The 13,798-nt window shown below is 41.6% G+C and overlaps 1 protein-coding gene across 1 annotated transcript; it reads right to left on the bottom strand.

Moving 5' to 3' along the window:
- Nucleotides 1-4,586: 4,586 nt before the first annotated feature.
- On the bottom strand, nucleotides 4,587-8,573 carry pdcb (phosducin b). Its single transcript, XM_076016015.1, has 4 exons — nucleotides 8,213-8,573; nucleotides 7,115-7,172; nucleotides 6,356-6,504; nucleotides 4,587-5,890 (listed from the first exon to the last, which is right to left on the bottom strand). Exons 2-4 carry the CDS (start codon nucleotides 7,143-7,145, stop codon nucleotides 5,378-5,380), a joined length of 693 nt encoding a protein of 230 aa, XP_075872130.1. The 5' UTR covers nucleotides 7,146-7,172; nucleotides 8,213-8,573; the 3' UTR covers nucleotides 4,587-5,377.
- Between the last annotated feature and the right edge of the window lie 5,225 nt (nucleotides 8,574-13,798).

The following is a 13,798-nucleotide window of genomic DNA, read 5'->3' on the forward strand; positions in this document are numbered from 1 at the left end:
GTGGCAAACATACCGTACACCTTTTTAAAATTGTATGACACTCAAACTGTCTGTTCGCAGACACGTCTGTCGAAGTTTTGAAGGGAAAGTGGTGGAAAGACCTGACAATGTTCGGATACAACCAGACCAATATTTGATTCATAGACTGTTAGTTCCACCAGCAGATGGCGCTAGTACATCATGTAAGGTCAAATACTATTTGTTTCACTGTTTTTTGTGACATGTGGCTTTGCCCACTGTTTTTTTTTTTTTTTTTTAAATTTAGAAACGACAATTAAATAAAATTACATTTTACGAATAGGAGCAAAAATAATGATATTCAATATTGTATGTTGAGTGGTGATGGATAATGTGATTTGGGCAATTTTCACATGAGTTAATAACCACTGACAACTTTGACACAGCAGACATTTAATATTTGAGAGGATCTAAAAAAAATAAATAAAAAACCCCAGCAAAACTCAATTATCCACATTCAAAACTTTAACACTAGAAGTTGTAATTCATACGCACCCATGCGGTATGTTTTGGGTGAATGCAATGTTGCTTCAATAAAAATGACAAAAGTGTAATGAAGACGATGATGTAATGGCGATGACGATGAAGAGCCTGAGTACTGATAAGACACGAATCTAACCACGTATTTCACTGACTCTGTGGCAAAATGGGCACGATGGTGCAGTGGTCAGACTTTCTTTTCATCACAGCAAGAAGTTTGTGGGTTTTGTTTCCAACTCAGCACCTTTCTGTGTGGAGTCTGCATGTTTTCTTTGTGTCTACGTGGATTCTATGGAGATACTCTCGCATCCTCCCACATACCAGCGACATGCACATGAGGTGTACTGGTAAATTTTACATTTCTGTAGGTGCAATGTGAATGTGGAAGTCGTTTGTCTTTCTGCGTTGACATGTACCAAGCAGCTGTTGCCCCAACACGGCTGGGATACAGATCAGCAACCCTGCAACCAAAGTCATGGAGTTTGACAAAATGGGTTTGATGAATGTGATTCATTTGTGTGTTTATATTAAAAAGGATTTTCTTTTTTTTTGCATTAATCTTTAATTTTTAACTCTAATTTGATATTTTTTCACATATACTGTATACATTCAGATAATAATTGACAAATGTCTATATCTACTATTCTAATGGATTGACTTCACTCAAACAGGACCAGTTTAAGTAACCTTTTTGCTGCTTGTTCGTGGCCGACACCTGATGATCAAGCCAGTCTAGACTAGTTTCCACAAATACTTTGTCCCTGTGATTTACTAGAGGCAAATTAGACAAAAGATTATGGGCATGAATTATTACCGCAGATGTTTGCTCTAGGCGGTAAAAATATTTCAGTGTACCTTGCTGTCACGCCTAAATTGATGAACGGTAACCTGCCGAAACACTGCCATGTAAACACCGCTTGAGTGCTTGTAAAAAGAGCGAAAGCCGGAAGCATGGACATCTGCAGCCTGAACTCGAACCCCTTCCCTCGATTACATCGGCTCCAATGGGATTTTAATTGACTGAGGTGAAATGCTCAACTGATCCTAGTCCTACCATGTATGACCATGTACAAAAATAAGAGCTCTAAATGTAAATATATAGTGTAAACTCAGATGCTAAAACTGTAACATTCTCAAAAATGCGTATTTTGCTTTTGTGTGTAAGAAACTGGTCTGTTGGAGATTATGTTTGATGTTAACTGTTTACTTTTTCGTGCCGGTGGTTGGTAGAAGCTGTGTGAATGAATTGATTATGACTGTAATAGTTCGTATGCAGTCACATGCTACAGTCTTCCCGCTAGCATGCCTATCACTGCAGTCATTCATAAGACCTGCAATTTTGCAATGACAGTTGAGTTGTCCCACGGTTTGCTCCATGATTACACCACACAGCTATCTGGTCATTATTAACATTCAAACAAACAAATTATTCTCGCCTGAGAGAAAAACACCGAGACCAAAACTTGACTGGACGCCTGCATTAAGACTTGAGGAAATGTTCATTTATGACAGTTTACAACCTTTTTCTCATGCAGCCCATTTCCCACTTTTGCTCTCGTTACCCTGAGATTCTTGACCCACCTTTGTCTCTGTTTTTTAGTAACAACACAATCGTATTCCATTTTGACGTAGTCTATTAGGTCACTGGACTCACATGAGGAGGAGGAGGAGGAGGAGTTGTTTTGTTTTGTTTTGTTTTTTTTCCTAATGCAACAATCTCATCTGGAGCAAATGAGTCAAAGAATAACATTTACACTGTCACCGCATCAATTAAAAGGGTGATTCATTAGGACCTAACAAACAAAGGTGACTTTAAGTAAATTCACGGAGACAGCCAGTGACTGCCGCTTGAAGTTATGTCATCGTGCCCACTTCCACCCTCCATATATGGTCATGGGGGCCAAACGGTCCCCTCACACCTCCTGCTGAGTTGTGACATCACCTCAACACAGTTTTTCTATTTTTTTTTTGTGTGGGTGAAGTAGAGCGTGGCAGCGAAGCTTTCCGAGAGTCCAAACACAAAAATGACAAAAGTTCTCCAATTAGCAAAGCCGTATAAGCAAGAAGGTGGAGTGGGGTGTGGGGGGGTGGGGGAGTGGGGGAGTGACGTCAGACATGGGGGTGGGCTCAGGCACTCAGTTCAGGAGTAAACACTGAGGTAAACCTTGCTTTTATCAGGGAGATGACTCATATGACTGGGGGAGGTTTATTGTGATGAAACTTCACAGAGGTAACTTGATGACATTGCCGCTCAAATGCATTAATTCATGAAAATGCATGAAACTTGCATGTTGCTCAGCAAAGTTGTGCAGGCACCTCAGTGAATTGCCATGTGTCTTGGATTTTGTAGGTTCTTCTACTATCAGCAGGATTATTCGTTTTTTGATGCGCTGTCAGATTTCAGATTGGAATTTTATCCACATACAAAAATACTCGTGGCAAATTGTATATAACTGTAATATATCAATTATAATTGTGTCTTAATGTTATAAATTCATGAACGTTAAAAGACACGTTTGAGCCCTCTCATGTAAGAATTATTGTTACCTTTTGGGACACACTATGAATTCTATTCTAATCATTCAGTCATTTTGTGTCAAGTCAAAGAATTGCCAGACATGTGACGTGAGACTTCAAAGATACAAAGCATCAAGACACAGAGCTTGTTCAGGGTTTAATGTTCAGGACCTAACACAAGTAATCCGGAAGTGGTTATTATAACATGACTGCGAACTCAGGCTGGAGCTCTCGTAAAGGCTTGCCTTGCACTCACTGAACCCCTCTTCCTGTTTTGGGGGAATGCCACAAACGCTGCTGCTCAAGTGAGACTGCAGCTGGAAGCATAAATGTTAGACTTGGAGTCAGAAATACAATCTTCACATGTTTGTTTAGCAAGACAGGACAGAGGTGGATGAAATCTACCGTTTGAAGAATCTGAACACGCTGGTTGACTTCTTGACTGTCTTATTTAAATACAGCGGTATAGCCCAGCATGACATGTTCAGGCACCTCTCGGAAACTCCTATCCTCGAACCTGTGGGAGGTATAAAGGGGTTTTTTAACAAATCGTTGACACGCTATAGTGTTAAAACGGCTCATGGCTAGACATGTCATGTGAGATGCAGTACTGCGGCTACACTGACACATGCATCACTTCAGAGTCAAAGTGAGTTACTAAATGGTTGGTCACAGGCCACTGAGGGATTAGGAGAAAAACGGCTATTTGCTTGAGCACTGTGCAGGCTCCCTATCCCTATCTTTATTCTAAGAAAGCAGGAGAGGATATAAGAACCTTTTTTGTTGTGTTTTGCGACCTACACTGGTTTCAGAACACTGCCGCTACGGCTAAAACTACAACCTTAATCTCATAAGAGGATTGGCCTGATTATCTTTGGCTGGTTCCTGTAACACTCATCATCAATTAATACCCCGATAAAGTGTTAGACGTCTGCTGTTGCTATGCCACAATAAGGCCAAAGGGCTGCACAAACAAATGAATGTATTGGTGTTAAAGAGAAAGTACGACGAAAATACTCGAAAGTACTTCAGTCAGTGCCGATGTTCTACCCTAATAACAGCTTCGTCCTCCTACACTAAGAATTGTACTTGTCCTCATTAGATGGCAAGTACTGTTTTGGCTGATGGTTTAATAGATGGTGTCTATTTCACACACAACGCATCAAACTGTGTGTATTTCAAGACTTTGCTGAAACCGGTATGTAGTTGTTGTGATGTGGTTTTGGCAAGCCCGCAGCTGTGAGGGGTCACAGGAGAGTCAGGTCTGAATTGCTGAATGTTATCAGGGAATTCACTGCGTATCGGTGCATATCAGTGGGGCCTCAACAGCAGAAAGGGGGAAAAGCTAGCGCAATAATGCAATGGGGATTTATATATATGGACAATGGAAAGGAAAGCATTTGAATGGTTTACAGGATAAACGTGACTGACATCTAAAGGTTGCTTGTTGTACCAGAAACCAATTGGAACATGTTGCTACAGTGATGTTGACTCGAGCGATAAAGTTAATCTCAAACGTTTCACAGGCCAACATTTGCTGTTATCGAAAATAACAGCAAATGTGATAAAAAAATTAAATGCAAGCCATGTTTGACCGTTTTATCACTTTAATTTTGAGCAACATTTTTTATTTACAAGTGGTTAGTTAGACATGTACAATACCAAGTTTAAAACAGTGTTCAAGTGTTGTATTTGAGCATTTTTGAGGCGGACAAAATCACCAGTGGGCTGAGTTGATGAATCACTTTTCTTTTCGTAGGTCACGTAAATTCTCCCATTTTTAAAAATAAACCATTTACAAAAATGTGTCAGGTCCGCTGTGATGATGTTTAAATTCCTGAGACTCATGCACGTTTTTTCCCAGATGAGTTCACATTAAAGACGCTTCCAAAGCCAAAGTGCTTTGACCTCTTGCGCTGAGCACTTCAGCTCTTCCTGTTTAGCTTTTTCCAGGGGTTGCCTTTTTCAATGTTTGCAAGAAGAAGCGTAGCTCAAGTGTATGTATACATTTCGTATCTCGTTATTTCCTTTATTCAAAATGCTACAATAGTGTATTTACAAATGAGTAAATACAGACTTTCATGTTTGCTAGTGTACCAAAATAAAACGTGGTTATCGTTTGAAAGCTGCATTTGGGTTTATGTAGGAGTATTTCTTGTTCAATCAAACACAAAATCTCATCCCCAAAAAAACATTCCTTCAATCCTCAATCACTAGTACACTAGTGGAAATGTACATTTTTTTTTTGTCCTAAACGTTGTAGCCTGAAACACCTTGACTTACGTAGCGAGTTGCCTTCAGTTGCTTTCTATCACTCAATCAGAGACCACTTCCCTTCTTCCACGGCAGCGGAACCGACAGTTTACTCTACGTCGTTCTCTTCTTCGTCCTCCGCAGGCACCTCCTTCTCCGGCAGGAGGCCATAGCTGTTTAGGAAAGCCTCCACGTCGGTGGCGAAGAACTCCTCGGTTAAGTGCTGCGTGCAGGCCAGGAAGTTGCCCAGGAGTTCTCCGGCTTTGTACACCAGCAGCGTCGGCAAAACCTCATCCGAGAAACGTTCGCTGGCGCCGGAAGCGACGGCGTCGATCCTGCAGAACTTCACGGTGGGATACTCTGTGGCCAGGCAGTCGAGGCAGTTGTTGAGCTCCTCGCAACCTTTGACCCCGGCCTTGTAAATGTGGACAACGACCACTGTGGTGTGATGCTCCTTCTCAATGACCTCGAGGAAGGCCTCTCCGCTGTCCAGGTCGTGAACACCGTCGAACTTGGGCCCGAAGCTGAGTTTTTCGTGCATCTCCTGCATGCACCGTTTTCTGTATTTCTTCAGGCACCCCTCGTCCTCCTCCTTGAGCAGTTCATACTCTTGAACACTCATCTAAAGAGCATCAGAAAGTCGAGCTATTACAACTGAGCCCTGGACTCACTATTTCAAGCAGTCATTGTAATTTATTTCTGATTAGGCAAGGCAAGACAGCTTTAAATACTTGGCACATTTTAAACACAAGCTCATTCAGAATGCTGCACAAAAAGATCTATACATGGCATTAAGATACGCATATTGCGGCAGCACCAAGGAAATATAAGAATATTAGGAATAGACATAGAAATGAGAGTGAAGTTAAAATAGAACAAGCTAGAATTATGATGTGACGGTAACAACAAGTAAAAGCCAAGGGAAAGCGCAAGGTGCAAATCAAGGCCTCAAATATATGACTTAGTGAAAGGCAGTCGCAAACATGAGCTACAGCCTTGATGGAGAGAAGGATCATCAGTTTGAATAATTGAGTTACTTTGAGTATAGAATTGATTCTAATCAGAGCCACAGAGGTTCTGGTTGTACCTTGCGGTTGAGGTTGGCTCTGGAATCATCTTTTGGCCCGTTTGGGGATGACATTTGTCGCAGCAGATCCCTTTTGGCTGGAGGCAAGTTATCCTGGTCCATACTTTCCAACTTAAACCTCCTCCAGTCATTGATGACTCCTTTTGGACCTAAATGACAGGGCGAATGACAATTTCGATTATAATGGCTACTGAGGGGAAAAAAAAAAAAAACATCAGGAAGGTGCAGCACAAATAAAGTTCTTCTTTTTTTAAAAAAAAAAACTATTTCAACTAAAATAATGATGGTATTGTGAGGGCTGGTGGAGGAAATCCCACGAGGGAAAAAACCTTGGAAGCGGATGCAGTGTAGCTAATTAGTTTTGACACAGCGGTTCTCAGCTGACTCGAAGGCCGATTGTCCTGTAGAATGTGCAAACACACCATCGGCGGGGATTGTGTACTGCTACAATTTGAGGATCAAGGCATCGTCTCAACTGTCTTCAATGTGGACCAACTGTACCACTGTTACGTAACAAAAAGGAGATTAGAGTCTGAGGCAAGCGGCCAAAGCGCTCTTCTCTGCCGTCGTCTTCCTGTTTCACGTCACATGTTTGCCTGAGTTACTTTCTACACTGTATCTTCTTCTTAATTGATTTCAAACAATTCACCTGCACCTACGGATAGGTAATAAGGCATACAGTGAAGACGTACTCATATACGACCAAGCAGTCGCACAAAACAGAGACTGCCACCTCCTGTCAGTGAAGCTTCAACTCACCTGTCTGAGTTCTGCTCTCCTCCGGCTCCATGGCTCTGTAAGATCTTTGACGGCTTACCTGCGAGATGCCAGAAATGAGATGTGGAGTTACAACGTCACGTCTGGACAAACGCTTTGTTTTTCTCCCCCCCGCGAGCATTAACGGTCTAAAACACTTGCACGTCCTCATTGACTTCAATGAGATGATTGTCGAGCTGCAGATTTAGAGCCGTTGCTCTGTGACACGGCATCCGAGCGAGTGATGCGATACCTAATTAAATTATTGCAGCCTAAGAGGATTACTGACTGGCAACGGATCTGTCGCTGCGCTAGCGATTACTTCTTTTTTTTTTCTTCAAGATGGAACATATGGAGCCTGTGCAACTCTATTGATGTCTACCATCACACAGTAGCCTTAAAGATTGGGTAAAAGTTAGAGGGTCTTTTTTTTTTTTTCAGTTGCGAACGAAATGCCAGGTTTTATTTGGAATGGTTCACACTGACAGTTGCATGAGTACTCTCAGGTTCACTTCTCTACACTTTACATACAGGATGGGCACATCATACGCATTGTGTGCACCTTGGCCTGTTGCTTGTGTCCAGATGAGTGCAGCCCATTCGTCTGGTGTGCTATTGTGACCTCTGCAAGAGGTTAAATCTACAAGGGCAGCTTTGCCGTAGTGATTTTGAGTATTAGCAGTCAATGCTTTGATGTCGTGCAAACATTTCCACACTCAGTTCATATGTGTAGGACCAGCAGACAAGACAGGCAACCAACTCTGACTTCCAAGAATGCTCATGACTAAATTTTGTCCTGAAAGAAAGGAGCCTTTGTTGCGTGTGCAAGCGCGTTCAAAGAGGAAAAGTGTAAGAAAACCAACAAAAACACAAATAGCATCTAAAACACAATCATTTAAAACACTGTTTGCAACATCATGATTAAATATCGTGTTGTGTCTGTGTGGTGTACACAATAAACTAAAGCTGCCCTTAAAAAAAACTTTAAAAGACACATCAGAACCCTGTGGTAAATAACAAATCTCCCCAGGCTTCAGTCCGAGCTGGTTCGATACGCTTTATATCGTCAAAAAGTTTTATATTTTAAGAGAATCTTCTTACCTTCCAAAGTCACAACAAAGTCCAGTGGGTTGCTATCCTCGCTCAGCTCCTCCGTCTATCACTTTACTAAGTTATGCGTTGCCAGCCAGCGTCTGCTTTGTGTGCATCCGTGTGTCTCGTCCAGCCAATGAGCTTGGTCTAAAACGACTCAATGGAGCAAACAGAAATAGAGCACAGATCCTAAGAGGATTCACCTCAGGAATTAGAAGCCCCCTCTTGATAAAGACCTGACAGCACACAATGGAGAGAGAGAGAAACAGGGTATTACTGTGGACGCATAAGTTTTACACTTCAGAAAGTTAGGACAGAAAATAGTGTCTTGTATTCCAGAGAAGCACAAAAGGGCTACTGTGCAGCTGTTTCAATAGTTTAAACAGGAAATCAAGGGTTAATACGTGCAAGGACACTATAATCCGCAAGACGAAGCAATCCTAAATGGAACCTCTTTAAGGCTTCGCACGGCACTCAAACACATGATGAAAATCTTTGGAAAGAATAAACCGCTTCCGGCCAGTGATAATGTATCATGTGCTTGTTGATTATCCACACACATGAGCCTGCAGCTTTAGAGCGAAGCCACAGTCACAGTCACAGTCTGTCTCATTCCCACAAATGCAGTAGCTATTTTGTTTTCTCCCCCAGTTCACTGCAAATGTAATTTAAGGGCAGTTTGGTGAGAGGAAGAAGAGAAGATAAGAAGAAGATAAAGCATCTAATTCACTGCAAGTTGCTCTCAGCGCGTCGGAGGTCCCTGCTGCTGTCATTGATTATGAAGTGAAATGGAATGTTTGCTTTAGTTAACGAGATCGATATCTGGTATCGGTAATACCAAACGCAAGAGCAAAATAAGTCTTCTGATCAAATGTATCATTATGAGGAAGTTACATACAATCTTCCAAAGGCCAAATTCGAGGCCTCCTCAGAACAAACAAGTACGAACTGGAGACCTGTCCAGGGTGTCACCCTGCCTTCGCCCTGAGACAGCTGGGAGAGGCTCCAGCAGGCCCCCGTGAGCCTGAAGAGGAATACGCGGCTGTAGAAGGTGAATGAATGAATGAATGAATGAATGAATGAATATGCTGCATTGCCATTGAACTAAAGCTACATATGTGTGTGCATACGTATACACACACATATGTATGTATGACAAACCATGGATTTAAAATGTGTATCAGCTGTATTCAAAAGCACTCTACTGCAACGTATACTTTTGTTGCACGCAAACAGTCTCAGCCATAAAGCTGAACTGTCAAATGACAAAAAGGATATCGAAGCAGTGCAAGTAAAACTTGTGAAAAAAAAACTAAAAACAATAAGGCAAAGAATGATGAAAATGAAATCACATATTATCAGCGCTGCGGGCCGCTCCAGTCTGCCAGTGGGAAATCCATTGAAACCTGATTGGCCACCCATCTTGGGTGTCACTTGGTGAATTTGTTAGCTCAATTATTTGATCATATAAATTACATATTTGATGTCGCATTATCTTGCTCACACGCACACTCATACAGAGATAATTACATAAATATTTTTTATTTCCGCTTATATAAAATTCTTTTTTTCTGCTTGGGAATTTGTGAACACAAAAACCACGCGGTATATTTCCACAAAGTGCACTGTAAAAGAAACAACATCTACCGTTGGCTACTCGCGTCTTCCATCCCATGATTGTAAGCTTCACTTCGGTGCTGAATCACAGCACTTGAAAGAGGATAAATGCTCTCCACACCCACATTTTGGTGGACAACTCATGCAGCCTTGTTTGACTCCTGTCCTTCAGCAGTGCGTCGGTGTACCGTATTTATTGGCTTAAGGGATTACTCGACTTTTTTATTCAGGGACACAGAGTAGACATATTAGGCGGGGTTTCCTTATTTTCAGTCCCCTGAGAAGCAAGCGCTGCCTAAAATAAAACTCATCTTATTATTTGCCACCGTCACTTCTATAAATGTCTTTCAAGCGCGGCTTAGAGCCAAGCAAGTGCATTAACTGTTGAATGGAACAGCACAAGCTGACACGGGCAAACAGCTAAATACACAGACAGACTTTAAATCGCCTAATTGTCCCCTTATGGAAAAATTAGTTTTTATCATCAAGCAGTGGCTTAGCATTTCATGACAGTGGCTTAATCACACACAGAGCAGATTAGATACTCTTTCGTGGTAAACAGAGAAAGAAACTGTCGACAGTCAATTGGATCCCTGTATTGACATCATTGTGCATCATGAGATTGCTTGTCTCTGCTAGGCAACAGGTCCACTTGTTATATCACCTTTGAGAGCAAGAGGGCAGTCTATTGCCTTTAGGGGGACCTGTAGGGAACCAAAGTAAGTTAAGTTAAGTTAAGTTAAGTTAAGTTAAGTTATGTTTTATGGTATGGCCTGCATTGACTACTCAACACCTGCTCTTACAATTATTGCTGGTATAGTAATAACACTGTCTGCAATGCCATCTCTAACTATAACTATCAGTCCCTACTATTGTCCTGTCCTGATGCGCCGCTGCTGTAACTGGCTGGTGTTGCTTAATATTGCGCTATTTTCATTATTTTTGATAACTATAATATTTTTAACTTGCTAAAAGTACTGTGTTGATATTAACAAATAAAGGAGCTTATAATTAAAGGCACGAAATTTGCTTGACATGAAATAATGAAATAAGATGTATTTTCAGATGAATATCTGGTATAAAAATCAATATATATGTCTGTATACACTTCTACAAGCACATGTAAAAGTGTAACAACCTCTGCAGTGTCCTCTACCACTGCAGTCAAGTGATTTAAAGGAAACCTAGTAAATCCCTGAACCCTAAGGGAGTCCTTCCTCATCTCTTTGTGACTCATCAGCACCACCGTGTCTCCACTTGGTTTGTAAATATGCGTTTACATCCCCTTCACTCGAGGGTTCAGACGTGACTGCAAGTCACAATAAACATGCAGTGCCATGGCAACAGCCCTAAACGGTGCTTGGTATTTACACCTTAAAGAAAGCCCGCTGGGCAGGTGAGTCCAATAAAGAGAAAGATTTACAGGACAAGGGGACCTGGAGTGTTTGCGCGCACATGGCTCAACATGCTTTTACCTTATATGGATGTGAAAGGTGATATTTTCACATAAGAAACGCATGACGCCTGCATTTGTGGCACAGTGTTACCTCATTGTCCAAAGCCCATGATTGTAATCACCCCTTTACTTCAGGGAGGGCTCTACAGGGTGTGATTTTCTTCAAGGAGCCCTGAATCACAGATGGAATACAAGTTTCTGTCCAAGTTTTCATGTATAGTTATTTATTCCTCATTTGTTTACCTCCCCTCTGTGAGATGCGTAGGTGAGCGATTTACCTGATTTTCTTTCCTGATGACTACGTGGACATGGGCATGTCAAAGACAAGGAAACGGAGTTCCAAATGTTATCAATCACTGACCTGCTAACAGCCAGTGACGGGAATTCACATTACAACCTTGTTACCATGCAGCAAATGTTTAAGCTACACATTGTTGTTGTGTTTGTGAAATTTCAGCGAGCCAGATGAGGCCAGATGATTTGTCACGACAACCCCATGACTCCCCACAAACACAAGAGAAATGGGGAGAGTGACGTCGCAAGCAGCACTCACATCAATCCCTTGCAGGAGGGTGAGGACACTCCTGGCCCTGCCATCCTCCAAACATGGGGAAAGTACAACAATGCATCAGTGTAAGCAGGAAGGGTTTTTGCAGGACGCTGTAATCAGGGGCAAATATGCTGTGTTCTGAAGAACATTTGTTTGCTGATAATAATAATAATAATAATAATAATAATAATAATAATAATAATAATGTCAAAATTGGCAGAATGTTGTGTCTTTAAGATGTTATTTAAACTTTTCATAAATTGATGGAGAACTGAAGAATGTGAATAATACAACAAAATGCACTATTAGCCTTCTTGCATGGTTGCTTTTATTCAGTCTTGACACTGTTCACCTTCCCAAAGATGCTGTGCAACATGTCTGATGAAATAACAAGGCAAACATGAGCAGTTCTGTAATTTTCCTGAGGCTGGGCTGTGACCCAGACGTGATTTCTCTTCTCTCACATCTTTCTTCCACTTGCCTATAAACAAGAACTGAGAATCTTCCAACATTGTGTCATAACTGAGTCCTCACACGGTTGTTTAAGGGTGTCTGAAAGTCCAGTCATAATTTATTGCCATATCTCCTGACCAAAGTTGGGCGACTTCTTTTATTTATTTATTTATTTATTTATTTATTTATTATTTTAAACAAAAGACAAAACCTTGTGAGTTCTGATAAACTGCATGACCTTGGCGTAAAACCTGATTAGCCTGATTTACACACTACAATTTCTGTTGTCTTGATTTCCAGGAAAAGTGAATGTGTGAAGCCTTGAGTGCATGTTAACTCAAATGGCAAATAGAAATGAATTGGTCAAAGTCTAGAATGAGCAGGAACAGACACTCGGTGGGGCACTGAGGATGGAAATCCGTTGGAAAATAGTATGTGAATTGGTGTGTCTATACGTGTGGCTTGCAGTCTGCGGTGCGGCACTGTAAATGCTTGGGCACTTGTGATCTTTTTGAGTAATGAAAGTTTAATTCTTTCTGATTCACTGTGGGGAAAAAGGTTTTGCTTCCCTACATGCCTGGGCATGCATCCAATGTGGAAAAGGGCACTGCAAACAATTTCAAGGCAAAATTGTTTATTTAACCGCAAAGTTATATATACTGTGTGTCCACATATGCTTTTGTCTGCTTAGATTTTAACCATTACAACTGCGGTCATGCTGCTCCCGAAAATGACATAATTACTTGGCTTTGTTCTTTCTTTGATATATATATTTTACTTTTGTGATGTAGTCAAGACCGTCTTAACTGAGACCAAGGCACTACCAAGATGGGAGCGTGGCATTGGTCCGACTTCCCGTTAGTCTGACAATTGCTGATTGGTCTGACCCCCCCCACTCACCCTAACTGTAATGGGAGGTCGGACTAATGGGCAGTTCCCACCAAGATGGGGGTATAAAGACCAAGGCACTACCAAGACTCGGAGGGTGGGGGGGACAAGGCACTAAGACCAGAGGTATATATTCCAAGGCACTCCCAAGGCTGGGGGAATAGAGACTAAGCAGTGACGTGCAGTCAAGGGAGGAAGGTGAGGCCGTACCTGACACACTTGGAAGGGGAAAAATGTAAAATGAAGTAGAATAATTGATTGGTTATATTTGTCCGGTGATTTGCACTTTGAAAGTGTTCTTGCAGTTAACGTCAGCAGCTCTAGATTGTTTTTTATTCATAGTGTCTGAATTTTCACGTTTGCTGTTCAAATACTGAGAGACGTGTGGCGAGGCAGCAGCCTGCTGTGCCTCTCCACAGATTGTGCAATGACTCGTTGACTGTGCTGGAGTGCTCTGCATTGAGACCGTATTTCTGTCTCTCTGTATGTCGCTAATAAACTGTTTGAACACCATTCCCCCCATCTGCATTTTGAATTGAATCTTTATTCCTCAATTGAATTGACTTTTTTTAATCATTTTTTTTGCGCCAGTATTTTTCCCCACTTCATCCTCCTCCTCCTTCGCTTCAGC

This window comes from Nelusetta ayraudi, unplaced genomic scaffold, assembly GCF_046127955.1.
Source record: "Nelusetta ayraudi isolate G7.1 ecotype Tasmania unplaced genomic scaffold, CSIRO-AGI_Nayr_v1 ptg000210l, whole genome shotgun sequence".
NCBI lineage: Eukaryota > Metazoa > Chordata > Actinopteri > Tetraodontiformes > Monacanthidae > Nelusetta > Nelusetta ayraudi.

Coding starts and splice junctions, on each gene's coding strand:
- pdcb (XM_076016015.1), bottom strand. CDS start 7,145: ATGGAGCCGGAGGAGAGCAGAACTCAGACAG. Junction 6,505..7,114: donor GGAGAGCAGAACTCAGACAG/GTGAGTTGAAGC, acceptor CCTGTCATTTAG/GTCCAAAAGGAGTCATCAAT. Junction 5,891..6,355: donor GAGCCAACCTCAACCGCAAG/GTACAACCAGAA, acceptor GATGCTCTTTAG/ATGAGTGTTCAAGAGTATGA.